General features: G+C 40.9%; 1 protein-coding gene across 6 annotated transcripts in view; it reads right to left on the reverse strand.

Annotated features, from left to right (window-relative positions):
• The window catches only part of EDAR (ectodysplasin A receptor), a 178,101-nt gene that overhangs the window by 18,968 nt on the left and 144,487 nt on the right, over positions 1–14,646 (reverse strand). For 4 of the 6 annotated variants that reach the window (XM_073664831.1, XM_073664830.1, XM_073664832.1 and 1 more), the window contains 5 exons: positions 14,233–14,313; positions 13,042–13,170; positions 12,241–12,312; positions 10,785–10,860; positions 9,917–10,076 (listed from right to left, as the gene is read on the reverse strand). In XM_073664831.1, the coding sequence (XP_073520932.1) occupies positions 9,917–10,076; positions 10,785–10,860; positions 12,241–12,312; positions 13,042–13,170; positions 14,233–14,313 (518 nt within the window). The remainder of the gene's footprint in view (positions 1–9,916; positions 10,077–10,784; positions 10,861–12,240; positions 12,313–13,041; positions 13,171–14,232; positions 14,314–14,646) is intronic. The other 2 variants (XM_073664833.1, XM_073664829.1) reach the window with 1 other exon arrangement.

Consider the following 14,646-nt stretch of genomic DNA (forward strand, 5'->3'; position numbering starts at 1 on the left):
GATGCACCACTGAGGTGTCGCAGCAACTGTGAAATAGATTATTATTATGTATGGAAATTGATTACTTATTGTTAATTGAAAAACCACGCAGACATTAACAGTAAATGCTCAATTTATACACATTTTCCTCTAAACTGAGAATCGCTGAAAACGTGAAGAATCAGCTACCCCTGATCCGTGCACTGACCTATCCACCTGTCCCTTCCATTAACAGAGGAAAAGACAGTCATTATTAATTGCTGCACACGTCACTTACAACCGAGATACATGCCATACACCTCACTTGCACATTTGACATATGCCACATACATTGCTAGCATTTCAGATATCTGCTGCAGACACATCATATTAGCAATAAGCCACACAAAAATCACTCACTACATACAATACATGCTACAAAGAGCAAATTTACCATGGATACATATTGCCACATACCCATTTCATCCATATTACCAACATGATCCAGAACTTTAATTTTAGTAGTAGGACATCACTGCTTTCATAACACCAGATCAATAGCAAAGTGAGCGTATCTGTAGAAATAGACAGCTATGGTATACTGCATGGTCTGCCCCCCTTTTTTTTGTTTTACTTGATACCAGCACTCCTCCCATTTGGCCCAGGCGCTTTTAATTAGCAGGAGACTACAAGAGGAGTCCCACCTATTTTTGCTCTCAAAATTTTGCTTAGCCGCAATAGATCAATGTATACATTTTCAATGTGCAGTCAATGGCGGCGATTAATTACATAAACCCCTTAATAAGACACAATATTTTTGCACAACTCTGCACTTGTGCAAAAATATTGTGACTTTTGGTGCTTACACACCAGTCCCAGCCAGCTATGCCAATATGGGTGTGATGTGGATGGGGACCGGGTGTAGTCACTAGAGATGAGCGGTGTTCGACTAGAACTGTTCGCCAATCTCAAATTCGAGCTGTTTTGGGCGGTGTTCGAGTTGTTCGACGAACCCGAACGATTTGCAAAAAATTCGGCTGTTCGAGGTTATGTTCGATAACTGTTCGTGCACCAAAAGCGTGTCCTGCATGTCTGGCGCTATTTAGAGCACCAATCATGCAGGGATTGTCTGCCACTCACTGTAATGCCACAGCCATGGTGGTTGTGGCATTACAGTGATTGCCCAAATCGATGGGAACAGTGCTCACAGTGAAACATGAAAAGCCGGCAATTCAGCAGCGGCATACACCGGTACCCGACAATTTAGAACAGAAAGAATAGAGAATCACACATAGATTAGATAGATAGAAACATGTCAGTCACACATATAAGAAGCACAGTGAGAGTGTTGCTTACTGTACTTGTCATTTAGTGTAAAGGATTTATCAAAAAAAATAATAGTGTTTTCATGCACCGTCTCTTTAAAAAAGCCGGCCGGCAATTCAGCAGCGGTACCCGACAATTTAGAATAGAAGGAATAGAGAATCACACATAGATTAGATAGATAGAAACATGTCAGCCACATATATACGAAGTACAGTGACAGTGTTGCTTACTGTACTTGTCATTTAGTGTAAAGGATTTATTAAAAAATATAATAGTGTTTTCGTGCACCGCCTCTTTAAAAAAGCCGGCCGGCAATTCAGCAGCGGTACCCGACAATTTATAACAGACAGAATAGAGCTTCACACATAGATTAGATAGATAGAAACATGTCAGTCACATATATATGAAGTACTGTGACAGTGTTGCTTACTGTACTTGTCATTTACTGCAAAGGATTTATTAAAAAAAATAATAGTGTTTTCATGCACCGTCTCTTTAAAAAAGCCGGCCGGCAATTCAGCATCTGTACCCGACAATTTATAACAGACAGAATAGAGCTTCACACATAGATTAGATAGATAGAAACATGTCAGTCACATATATAATAAGTACAGTGACAGTGTTGGTTACTGTACTTGTCATTTAGTATTAAAATAAAGGATTTATTATTAAAAAAAATTGGCGTGGGGTTCCCCGTAATTTTAGTCTCTAGCGGAGGTTAAGCAGACAGCTGGGGCAGATGTTTGAAGCCTGGGAAGGGGGTAATACCCACGGAGCTTCCCAGACTACTAATATCAGCCCCCAGCTGAATACCTAGCCTTTACTAGCTATTAAAATGGGGGACCGCCCAAAAAAATGACGTGGGGTCCCCCCTAATTTAATAGCTAGCAAAGGCTAGGCAGACAGCTGGGGGCTGATATTAATAGCCCAGGAAGGGAACCATGAATATTGGCCCCCTCCCAGGCTAGAAACACCAGCCGTCAGCCGCCCCAGAAATGGCGCATCCATAGGATGCGCCAATTCTGGCACTTAGCCTCGCTCTTCCACGCTGCCCTGGTGCGGTGGCAGGGGGTAATAGGGTTGGGGTTGATGTCAGCTTATAATGCCAGCTGACATCAAGCCCAGGTTAGTAATGGAGAGGCGTCTATAAGACACCCCCATTACTAACCCCATAGTCAAAGTTAAAAGAAAACACAAACACCCAGAATAAAGTCCTTTAATTGAAATAAAGACACATTCCTTTATTGTTCTAAATTAAACCATACTTACCGTCACGCCCATTCCAGCTGAAGCCAACGATCTCCTGCAATAAAAGAAAAATAATAAAGCAACCTCATCCTTACCTTTCCATGGTTCCCACGACAGCTTCAGCTCTGCTACATCGAGATAACAGGCTGGACCGCAGCAGAACGCTGCCATCCAGCCTGTCATCCCGCAGACACTGAGGAGCGCAGGCATGCTTGCGCTCTGCAGTGTCTGGCTGTGACGGCATAAAGATGAGACGAGTTCATGTCCAATGAACTCGGCGCACCTCATGCACGTCACTGACAGCGTGGGAGAATTCTCCTGCACTCAGCACTTCAGCGTGAGAATTCTCCCACGCTGTCAGTGACGTGCATGAGGTCAGCTGAGTTCATTGGACATGAATGAGCTCACCTCATGCACGTCACTGACAGCGTGGGAGAATTCTCACGTTGTAGCGCTGAGTGCAGGAGAATTTTCCCACGCTGTCAGTGACGTGCATGAGGTGAGCTGAGATCATTGGACATGAATGAGCTCACCTCATGCACGTCACTGACAGCGTGGGAAAATTCTCCTGCACTCAGCGCTTCAGCGTGAGAATTTTCCCACGCTGTCAGTGACGTGCATGAGGTGAGCTCATTCATGTCCAATGAACTCAGCTGACCTCATGTACGTCACTGACAGCGTGGGAGAATTTTCACGCTGAAGTGCTGAGTGCAGGAGAATTCTCCCACGCTGTCAGTGACGTGCATGAGGTGCGCCGAGTTCATTGGACATGAGCTTGTCTCATCTTTATGCCGTCACAGCGAGACACTGAGGAGCGCAAGCATGCCTGCGCTTCTGAGTGTCCGCGGGATGACAGGCTGGATGGCAGCGTTCTGCTGCGGTCCAGCCTGTCATCTCGATGTAGCAGAGCTGAAGCTGTCGTGGGAACCATGGAAAGGTAAGGATGAGGTTGCTTTATTATTTTACTTTTATTGCAGAAGACATTGGCTTCAGCTGGAATGGGCGTGACGGTAAGTATGGTTTAATTTAGAACAATAAAGAATTGTGTGTTTATTTCAATTAAAGGACTTTATTCTGGGTGTTGTGTTTTTTTAAATACTTTACTAGAAATTCATGGTGGTCATGTCTAATATTGGCGTGACCCCATGAATTTCGGGCTTAGGGCCAGCTGATAATGCCAAGCTGGCCTTAACCCCTTTATTACCCAGTGAGCCACCGCACCAGGGCCCTGGATGAGTTGGGTACAGCGCCAGAAGATGGCGCTTCTATGAACGCGCCATTTTCCGGGGTGGCTGCGGACTGCAATTTGCAACGGGTGGGGCCCAGAAAGCTTGGGCCTCCCTGCGCTGTGGATTCCAGCCCCCAGCTGCCTAGTTGTACCTGGCTGGACACAAAAATAGGGCGAAGCCCCACGCATTTTTTTTTAAAATTATTTCATGAAATTCATGGAATAATTAAGAAAAAAAGGGCTTCCCTATATTGTTGTGTCCAACCAGGTACAAATAGTCAGCTGGTGGTTGGGGGCAGCCCGTCCCTGCCTGCTGTACCTGGCTGGACACAAATATAGTGCGAAGCCCCACGTCAATTTTTTTTTAATTATTTCATGAAATAATTTTTTTAAAAAAGGGCTTCCCTATATTGTTGTGTCTGGCCAGGTACAAATAGGCAGCTGGTGGTTGGGGGCAGCCCGTTCCTGCCTGCTGTACCTGACTGGACACAAATATAGGGCGAAGCCCCACGTCAATTTTTTTTTAATTATTTCAGGAAATTCATGAAATAATGAAAAAAAAATTGATGTGGGGCTTCGCCCTATATTTGTGTCCAGTCAGGTACAGCAGGCAGGAACGGGCTGCTCCCAACCACCAGCTGCCTATTTGTACCTAGCCGGACACAACAATATAGGGAAGCCCTTTTTTTCTTAATTATTCCATGAATTTCATGAATTTAAAAAAAAAATACGTGGAGCTTCGCCCTATTTTTGTGTCCAGCCAGGTACAACTAGGCAGCTGGGGGCTGGAATCTGCAGCGCAGGGAGGCCCAAGCTTTCTGGGCCCCACCCGCTGCAAATTGCAGTCCGCAGCCGCCCCGGAAAATGGCGCGTTCATAGAAGCGCCATCTTCTGGCGCTGTACCCAACTCATCCAGGGCCCTGGTGCGGTGGCTCACTGGGTAATAAAGGGGTTAAGGCCAGCTTGGCATTATCAGCTGGCCCTAAGCCCGAAATTCATGGGGTCACGCCAATATTAGACATGACCACCATGAATTTCTAGTAAAGTATTTAAAAAAAACACAAACACCCAGAAAAAAGTCCTTTAATTGAAATAAACACACAATTCTTTATTGTTCTAAATTAAACCATACTTACCGCCACGCCCATTCAAGCTGAAGCCAATGATCTCCTGCAATAAAAGTAAAATAATAAAGCAACATCATCCTTACCTTTCCATGGCTCCCACGACAGCTTCAGCTCTGCTACATCGAGATGACAGGCTGGACCGCAGCAGAACGCTGCCATCCAGCCTGTCATCCCGCAGACACTGAGAAGCGCAGGCATGCTTGCGCTACTCAGTGTCTGGCTGTGACGGCATCCAGATGAGCCGAGGTCATGTCCAATGAACTCGGCTCACCTCATGCACGTCACTGACAGCGTGGGAAAATTCTCACGCTGAAGCGCTGAGTGCAGGAGAATTTTCCCACGCTGTCAGTGACGTACATGAGGTGAGCCGAGTTCATTGTCGGCTCATCTGGATGCCGTCACAGTCAGACACTGAGGAGCGCAAGCATGCCTGCGCTTCTCAGTGTGTGCGGCATGGCAAGCTGGATGGCAGCGTTCTGCTGCGGTCCAGCCTGTCATCTCGATGTAGCAGAGCTGGAGCTGTCCTGGGAACCATGGAAAGGTAAGGATGAGGTTGCTTTATTATTTTTCTTTTATTGCAGGAGATCGTTGGCTTCAGCTGGAATGGGCGTGATGGTAAGTATGGTTTAATTTAGAACAATAAAGAATTGTGTCTTTATTACAATTAAAGGACTTTATTCTGGGTGTTTGTGTTTTTTTTTTAACTTTGACTATGGGGTTAGTAATGGGGGTGTCTTATAGACGCCTCTCCATTACTAACCTGGGCTTGATGTCAGCTGGCATTATAAGCTGACATCAACCCCAACCCTATTACCCCCTGCCACTGCACCAGGGCAGCGTGGAAGAGCGAGGCTAAGTGCCAGAATTGGCGCATCCTATGGATGCGCCATTTCTGGGGCGGCTGAGGGCTGGTGTTTCTAGCCTGGGAGGGGGCCAATATTCATGGCTCCCTTCCTGGGCTATTAATATCAGCCCCCAGCTGTCTGCCTAGCCTTTGCTAGCTATTAAATTAGGGGGGACCCCATGTCATTTTTTTGGGGGGGTCCTCCATTTTAATAGCTAATAAAGGCTAGGTATTCAGCTGGGGGCTGATATTAGTAGCCTGGGAAGCTCCGTGGGTATTACCCCCTTCCCAGGCTTCAAACATCTGCCCCAGCTGTCTGCTTAACCTCCGCTAGAGACTAAAATTACGGGGAACCCCACGCCAATTTTTTTTAATAATAAATCCTTTATTTTAATACTAAATGACAAGTACAGTAACCAACACTGTCACTGTACTTATTATATATGTGACTGACATGTTTCTATCTATCTAATCTATGTGTGAAGCTCTATTCTGTCTGTTATAAATTGTCGGGTACAGATGCTGAATTGCCGGCCGGCTTTTTTAAAGAGACGGTGCATGAAAACACTATTATTTTTTTTAATAAATCCTTTGCAGTAAATGACAAGTACAGTAAGCAACACTGTCACAGTACTTCATATATATGTGACTGACATATTTCTATCTATCTAATCTATGTGTGAAGCTCTATTCTGTCTGTTATAAATTGTCGGGTACCGCTGCTGAATTGCCGGCCGGCTTTTTTAAAGAGACGGTGCACGAAAACACTATTATATTTTTTAATAAATCCTTTACACTAAATGACAAGTACAGTAAGCAACACTGTCACTGTACTTCGTATATATGTGGCTGACATGTTTCTATCTATCTAATCTATGTGTGATTCTCTATTCCTTCTATTCTAAATTGTCGGGTACAGATGCTGAATTGCCAGCCGGCTTTTTTAAAGAGACGGTGCATGAAAACACTATTATTTTTTTAAATAAATTCTTTGCAGTAAATGACAAGTACAGTAAGCAACACTGTCACAGTACTTCATATATATGTGACTGACATGTTTCTATCTATCTAATCTATGTGTGAAGCTCTATTCTGTCTGTTATAAATTGTCGGGTACCGCTGCTGAATTGCCGGCCGGCTTTTTAAAAGAGACGGTGCACGAAAACACTATTATATTTTTTAATAAATCCTTTACACTAAATGACAAGTACAGTAAGCAACACTGTCACTGTACTTCATATATATGTGACTGACATGTTTCTATCTATCTAATCTATGTGTGATGCTCTATTCCTTCATGTCTAAATTGTCGGGTACCGGTGTTTGCCGCTGCTGAATTGCCGGCCGGCTTTTTTAAAGAAAGCGTCTTCTGAGCAGTTTGTCAGCTTTTGGACACCTTTGAAGGTGTTTTCTATGTGTTCCTATGTGTTTTTGTTTGCCTGCCATTGGTTTTAACGGTGTTCGACGGTGTTCTAAGGTGTTCGACGAACCGTTCGACGAACAGTTCCTCGAACATCCCGGTGTTCGACGAACCGAACCGAACCCGAACACTACGGGGGTGGCTCAACACTAGTAGTCACATCCGCCGATCAAATCCATCATAAGTTACGCCACTAAAATGGTGTAACAAATGTACATTTCTGGTGACAGCACACATTGGTACCAGACGCGCCTGGTTCATTAAGTGGCGAATGCAACTTAATGCATCGGGTCAGTGTATTCCACAAGCGCTTTATTAAGACTGGCATGCGATACATCAGTCTTAATGAATCGCCACCCATGTCTTTTTCTACAGCTATGGCTATAGTATATTTAAGCTCAGCCCATGGGTCTCATCGAACAATCCCACTGTTCATGTTAGTCCATGCCTTTGTTTTATGGTGGGTATAAGGAAAAATGCCATTAACCTTGTTATGGATTTAGCCCCTTTTTCTCAGGGTGCGACTCTCAGACAGAAGTTGCTTCTGCCACTCTCAAACAGGAGTTGCAGGAGCAATCGTAGAATGTGATGTTGAGACTTGTGCCCGGCGTGTGATCCACCCACATTCAGACTATAAAGCTGCTGGCCTCCTATGCTGGTACTGTGCACCCTGATAGTTGTTCTGTGCATTGATTATTTGAATGATCCTAGTGGCACCATAAATTGAGACCAATGCAGGACACAGAAGGGGAAACAAAACGATACAACAGACATGTTCAGACCTTGGGAGCACCTGCTTCTCCAGAGTGTGCAACCTCAAAGGCAAAGAGAAGACTTGCTGCCTCACCAACCAGGTCTTGCACTAAAGAGGGAAGGAAGACACTTTGCTATTCTCTTCCTGTGTTGTCTGCCATGCAGTCTGTGCTCCATCTCAACCAACCCCCACATCTTTCTAAAAGACACTAGTTTATCCAGTGAAACACAAGGAAAGGGGTCAGAAAACACCCTGCTGCCCTAGGCATTGGGCCTCCATGTTATGCACATTATTGCGCATAGAAGAAATACTGAGATGGTGGCACTGCCTTATAACGTTACAAGACTCCACAGCTAGAACAGATTATCATCACTCATCTAGGTATAATAGAATGTACCCTTTCCACTGTGGATAGACAATGCGATGGATTTGGCTATTGATGAAGCTCGTAGATGCACACATTGATAGCATAGTATCCAAAAAATGTTATTGCTAATAAGTATCAGGCTCTTTACCATAAGGGCTCATGCATATGTTGGCACACAGATGTATATGAAGTGAATGAAGACTTCATATGTCTCTATATATAAGGTATATAGAGATTCAAAAGGACCCCTACGGATTTATAGCTGCTGTATTATTGCGCCGAATATAAAATTATTTAACCCATATGGTAACTGCTGTATAGATAATAAAATATAAAACAATTACAAACTTGTATTTACCCCAAAATGATTCTATTAAAAACTACTCACATTACAAAACTCTATCACTAAGAATGAACAATTAATTAATAATATAATAATATAAACTGAGAGCGGTATATCTAAAATGGTTTTGTAAAGTACATCTACTCAACAAGTTGCTTGCTGTGATCATTTTCATTGATATGATCATAGACAAATAAATATACCTGTCTAGTTTTGTTACTCTGATTTGGGAAATATGTTCTAGGGTGATAAAACTAGGAGTGTCACTTGTAGAGAAGGATCTGAGTGTACTTGTAGTTTACAGGATAAATAACAGCATGGAATGTCAATCAGCAGCTTCTAGGATATTGCCATGTATTACTGTATAAGAGGGATGAACTCGAGACAGGGACGTAATACTACCACTTTACAAAGCATCAGTGCCACCCCAATCTGGAATATGCAGTTCAGTTCTGGGCACCTGTTCATGGAAAGGATGCCTTGGAACATCTATCTAGATGTTTTTTAGAAGAAATGACAAATAATTATGTAAATGTGTAAAAGTTATTTTCTGAATGCTTCATTCAGTGGACTGGCAATTGGGATCAGGATTGAAAGATTAGCTCTTTCGAGGGAGACTTAATAAAGCACTGTGGTTGTGCAGGTGCCCCTTTCCATATGTCCTTTCCCATCCCTCTATTGAATTTGATGGACATTTGTCTTTTTTTCAACAGCGTTTACTATGTAACTATGAAACTTAAGCCAATAAAGTCAGTAATTTTAGTTAGTAAGTGACGGGGAAAGACAGTGCAGTGCATTGTAGCAATGGCTGTTTCTGGAAACATATACGTGATGAAGAACATACTTTGGTATGTTCCTATAGGGGATGTTCCTATAGGCAATGCCCACACCTGAGCTAAATATAAAGACACCAGTGAGACAAGGCAAGTGGAGAGGAGGTGGCCCGGTATATATTTTGTATTATGACCCACTAATTTCAGTACACTACTTTAACAATGATACTAGAGGTGGTTCAATCTAAAGGTAATTTATAAATGTTTCATTCTGAATAATATTCTGGCGTGTTAATTTCCGCATCATATAGTGCACAATTGATGCTTCCAGCAATGAATCTCCTTAAGTCCTGTGCCTTCTCACATCCTTAAAAATAAGAGTGCTCCTCTAGCAGACTGCCTGCCCGTCTTGACAAGGCCTTTGGCCTATATATTATGGCTCTTGGCAGCGCAAGTTTGGAACAATGACTAAATAAACTCCAGATAATAACATATGCTGATCTTTTTCATATGTGAAGAGATTCTTACCCCAGTCAGTTTATTATTTGCAGTTGATTTATCCCTTGCCAAGTGAACTAAGGATAAGAGACAAAGTTCGGGTGTCCCTTGTTTGTCAAGCGCCGCTTCTTCATCGCTATCCATGCTGCGGCTCAGAAGATGTTCATTCTCAGAGGAGGCATCATTTTCACTGGGCAAAGATGATAAAACGATTTACTTTTACAATCTGCATATCACTATCATCTCCCCATATCACCTATCGTTTCATACATGGAAATGTGAGTTAGAAAAGAGGCAACAGGTATCATTCTAGAAAATGAAGGCATGTTCTTATTGATGAGATGTGACACAAACTTTGAGAAATTACTTTAATATTTTCATGAAATCTTTGATAGATAGATAGATAGATGATAGATATATAAATAGATATATATATAGAGATAGATAGATAGAAATAGAGAAAAATGAAGCAGCACAAAATGCAAAATAAAACAAAGAATTAAAAAAAACTCAAGCCTACTGGATCAACAATACCATTATTCGTTGGATATCTAAAGATAAGAAGAGGCAGCACTCCATTAATAGGCAAAAATTGTGGACTTTATTAGCCCATGTGGTGACGTTTTGGTTCTATCACAGAACATTTCTCAAGCAAGAGAAAGGTTCTGTGATGGGACCGAAACGTCGCCACATGGGCTAATAAAGTCCACAATTTTTGCCTATTAATGGAGTGCTGCCTCTTCTTATCTTTAGATAGATAGACAGACAGACAGACAGACAGACAGACAGACAGATAGATAGATAGATAGATAGATAGATAGATAGACAGACAGACAGATAGATAGATAGATAGATAGATAGATAAATAGATATATAGAAGACATGATCCACCTCTAACCTTTTTTCAGTTTTTGTCTGTGTTTCCGAGAGTTTTTCAAATTCATCTTTTTCGGCATAAATGACAACATTTTCTGCTGTAAAACATTATTCAGTTTTAAGTTATAGTACAAATGCAGTTATTATCTGACAATATCACTCAATAACTCATGAACCCTATTAGACATTTGGCAAGAAGTACTGGCAGTATTTATGTGAGTATTCATAGGCTTGGTAGGCCGTTTCCAATGTGGCAAGTGGTCAAACAGTTATTATGTATTCCAGGAATAGATAGGCAACCTAGCCAAATGTAACTTACAGGCAAAATTATTATGGATAAACTGAAAATCCAAAAAGAATCATAAAAATAGAACACGTCAGCCGATTTAACTAAAAATTATAATTACAGTCAAAATAACCTATACAAGCTCCTTCACCACATTAAATATAGATATTATCTAATATTATCTCATTTCAACTGGTTGGTTGCCATAATGTGCAACATCACGAATAGATATCCTTCTTGTGAATATTATGGAATCCATTTTTTTTTGCTTACAGGCTCTGTCCACCTTCAAGAACAATATTTTTAAATGACTGTTCTTAAAGTGGTTGTCCACTACTCAGGCAACCCTTTCTCAATCACTATGTTCCCCCCTTATACAATGATAACAGCTATACTCCCCTCCAGTGCCGCTGCCTTTCCAGCGGCTTTCCCGGGGCTTGAGTGACATAAAGGGGTCTTTAAAGTGGTTTTTCCCATGAACAAAAGTTAATTTTAAAAATTGTCTGTGTCTGACCGTGTACAGAACATACCACAACTCCTGGGCAGGGGAGGAAGCAAAAGACAATACAGATATTACAGCATGGGGATCGCAGAGGATTCATTTTGTGAGGTAAAACATTTCCCTGCCTGTGTTTAAACAATATTTTACCTCACAAAATGAATCCTCTGCGATCCCCTGCTGTAATATCTGCATTGTCTTTTGCTTCCTCCCCTGCCCAGGAGATGTGGTATGTTCTGTACAGGGTCAGACACAGACAATTTTTAAAATTAACTTTTATTCATGGGAAAACCCTTTTAAGTGCATGTACCGAGCAGCTTCAGAACACTGTTAACCTGCAGTTAACCCCATATGTGCAGGTTAATAGTGTTTTTTTCACATGACAGGTTCCCTTTAATACTAACATAAGTATGGTGGGTTAGCGATGAGTAAAGGGCAGATGCACATGAATATGGCTGTAGGGTCAGACTATATCAGCATTGTTTGGTGTTTGTGACCATGGAGACAAATAGGTCTGTATGGGAGCTGTAGAAAAATAATAAAAAATCATATAATTGTGGCTGCCTGCTGCCACTGTTTATACTTTGAACGAAATGGTTGTTCATAAATGTATCCATGATGAAAGACATTTTATTTAAAGTATCTGTTAAAGTTATCGTTGAAGTGTTTTTTACTGCTTGTACACGTACTAACCTGGAACTTCCTTTTTTTCTTCTTGTGGAATGTCTTGAGCTTCTACATTCTTTGAATGTATTGTACAGCATGCTGATGAACAGACGGAGTGATCATTAAAGAAATCAAAGTAATGGTATATCTAAGTATTTGTTGCTTTACTTATACATCCAGAACATGAACAAATATGGTAACACAGATTAGTATCATATAATGTAATAGTATGCAGTCTAAGATTCAAAAGTATCCTACTTGGTTTTATACATCTTTAGAACTATTAGGTTCTTTAAGGGACAAGTCTCCTTATCAAACTTTGTACCAATCACTGCCAATATGTGCAAATCTCTGACTAAAGATATATAACTCACTTATAATGCACATACCATAGCCTACAAGCACCAAAGAACACTCCATGTTTGGTATTTAATAGGCTCTGTTCACATCTGTACTGGAGGCTTCTCCACTGCAGATTTATGGGAAAAATACGACTGCATGCAGTACTACCTTTCCTTACAAATCGCTGGATCTGTCTGAGGAACTCAATGAATCCAATTACAAGTCCATTGGGTATTTTAAGCACAGCAATGCATCCAGAAGAGCATTGGGGTTTCAGTTATAAACAAGCAACAATGCAGATGTGAATACAGACTAAGATATACCTGGTGACACATCAGTTTTAGGGTTTCTATATACCTCCAGATTCAACTGTACTCAGAGATATCCTACTGTAACCAAAAATTAGAATAAACTAGTGACACAACTATAGTACTTCTCCAACTAGGCATTTTCATCTAATTCTTATCAATTACTTATTGCTCTTACCTCGAGCTGAAGGCTTGGTCTTGACAATGTAGAACATGATGATGAGTACAATAGCTATAGCCATGATGAATATAGTGGACATTGCGATAATAAGAGCAGTTGCCAAATGTCCCTGCCCTGGGATGTCAACTAAAAGATAAGAAATATTTTTTATTACACATGGTAGAGTGGATGCATCTATGAGATGTTAAATTATGATGATCAAAAATATAGGAAAGTATCTATCTACTGTATCTATCTATCCATCTATCTATCTATCTATCTATCTATCTATCTATCTATCTATCTATCTATCTATCTATCTCTCTCTCTCTATCTCTCTCTATCTATCTAACTATCTATCTACCTATCTATCATTCCTGACATACTACAGATTGATTCGATCTACTAATAGGGCTATGTTACACACATTAAATCACTATTTTTCATACGAAGGTGTACTAACTACATATTCCAACGTTACATAAAGTACTGTGCAAACATTTTAGGCAGGTATGCAAAAAATGCTGCAAAATAGGAAGGTGTTCCAAAATAGAAGTGTTAATAGTTTTTTTTAATAACAAAAAAAAATGCAAAGTGAATGAAGAAATATAAATCAAATCATTATTTGACAAGACCGCCCTTTGCCTTCAAATTAGCATCAAAACATAAATTCTTTTAGGTACACTTCCACAAAATTTTTTACATAGAGGTTGATCCAAACATCTTGGAGAACTAACCACAGATCGTCTGCAGATGTAGACATGCACACATCTATCTGTCTCTTCATGTAATCCCAGACAGACTTAATGATGTTGAGATCAGGGCTATGTGGGGGCCATATCATCACTTCCAGGACCCCTTGTTCTTCATTACGCTGAAGATAGCTGACATAAGGGACAGGCTGTGGCCCCATTTAATATTTTAATATGGACCCCTCTGTCAATTCCTTTTCACAACAACAGGAGAATGTGCTGATCTTGTGGCCAGCAGTGATGTATTCAACCATTGATTATTACTAACCACTAGTGCTGTATCACAGCAGTGTAGTGATTTGGGCAGGTGTATCTCTATGTCATATGTGCACCACCTTTATGCTATACTCTGCTGTGAGTTAATAAAACAATATGGTGCACAATCGGCTAAATAATGTCATATTTTGTTATACTAATGCACAGAAAATGTGACCAATTTTTATTTCTCTTATTTTACCTTTATGGGCATGTTGAAAGGGAGAGGTAGTGCTAGAGTCCATAACTCTTGTGGAACTCCCGGGTAAATAGTTTTGGGTACCTGAAAAAAAAAACAGGAAAGTGTTTAAAACATTTTTCTTACCAACAAATACAGCATATAATCAAAGTGTAGTAATTAATATATCACAAAGTATCTTCTATTTGACTTATAGGACTAATGTAAGATGTTGAGAGATCTTGACTGCCTAGAGTAGGGTTCACATTCCTGTAACACAAGGTTATATACAACTGCTGGAGTTGTAGAAGATACAGTAAAATGTTCCATAGATTCACTTTTAAAGTCAACATCAACTAGAAGAAGTTCATAGATAGTCTGATTTTAGGCGGCGGCGTCTTTTCTTTCCTAAACAGTGATGAATTCTCTCCATGTATA

Source organism: Phyllobates terribilis, unplaced genomic scaffold, assembly GCF_046119375.1.
Source record: "Phyllobates terribilis strain yellow unplaced genomic scaffold, ASM4611937v1 Scaffold_2__4_contigs__length_985480577, whole genome shotgun sequence".
Classification (NCBI taxonomy): domain Eukaryota; kingdom Metazoa; phylum Chordata; class Amphibia; order Anura; family Dendrobatidae; genus Phyllobates; species Phyllobates terribilis.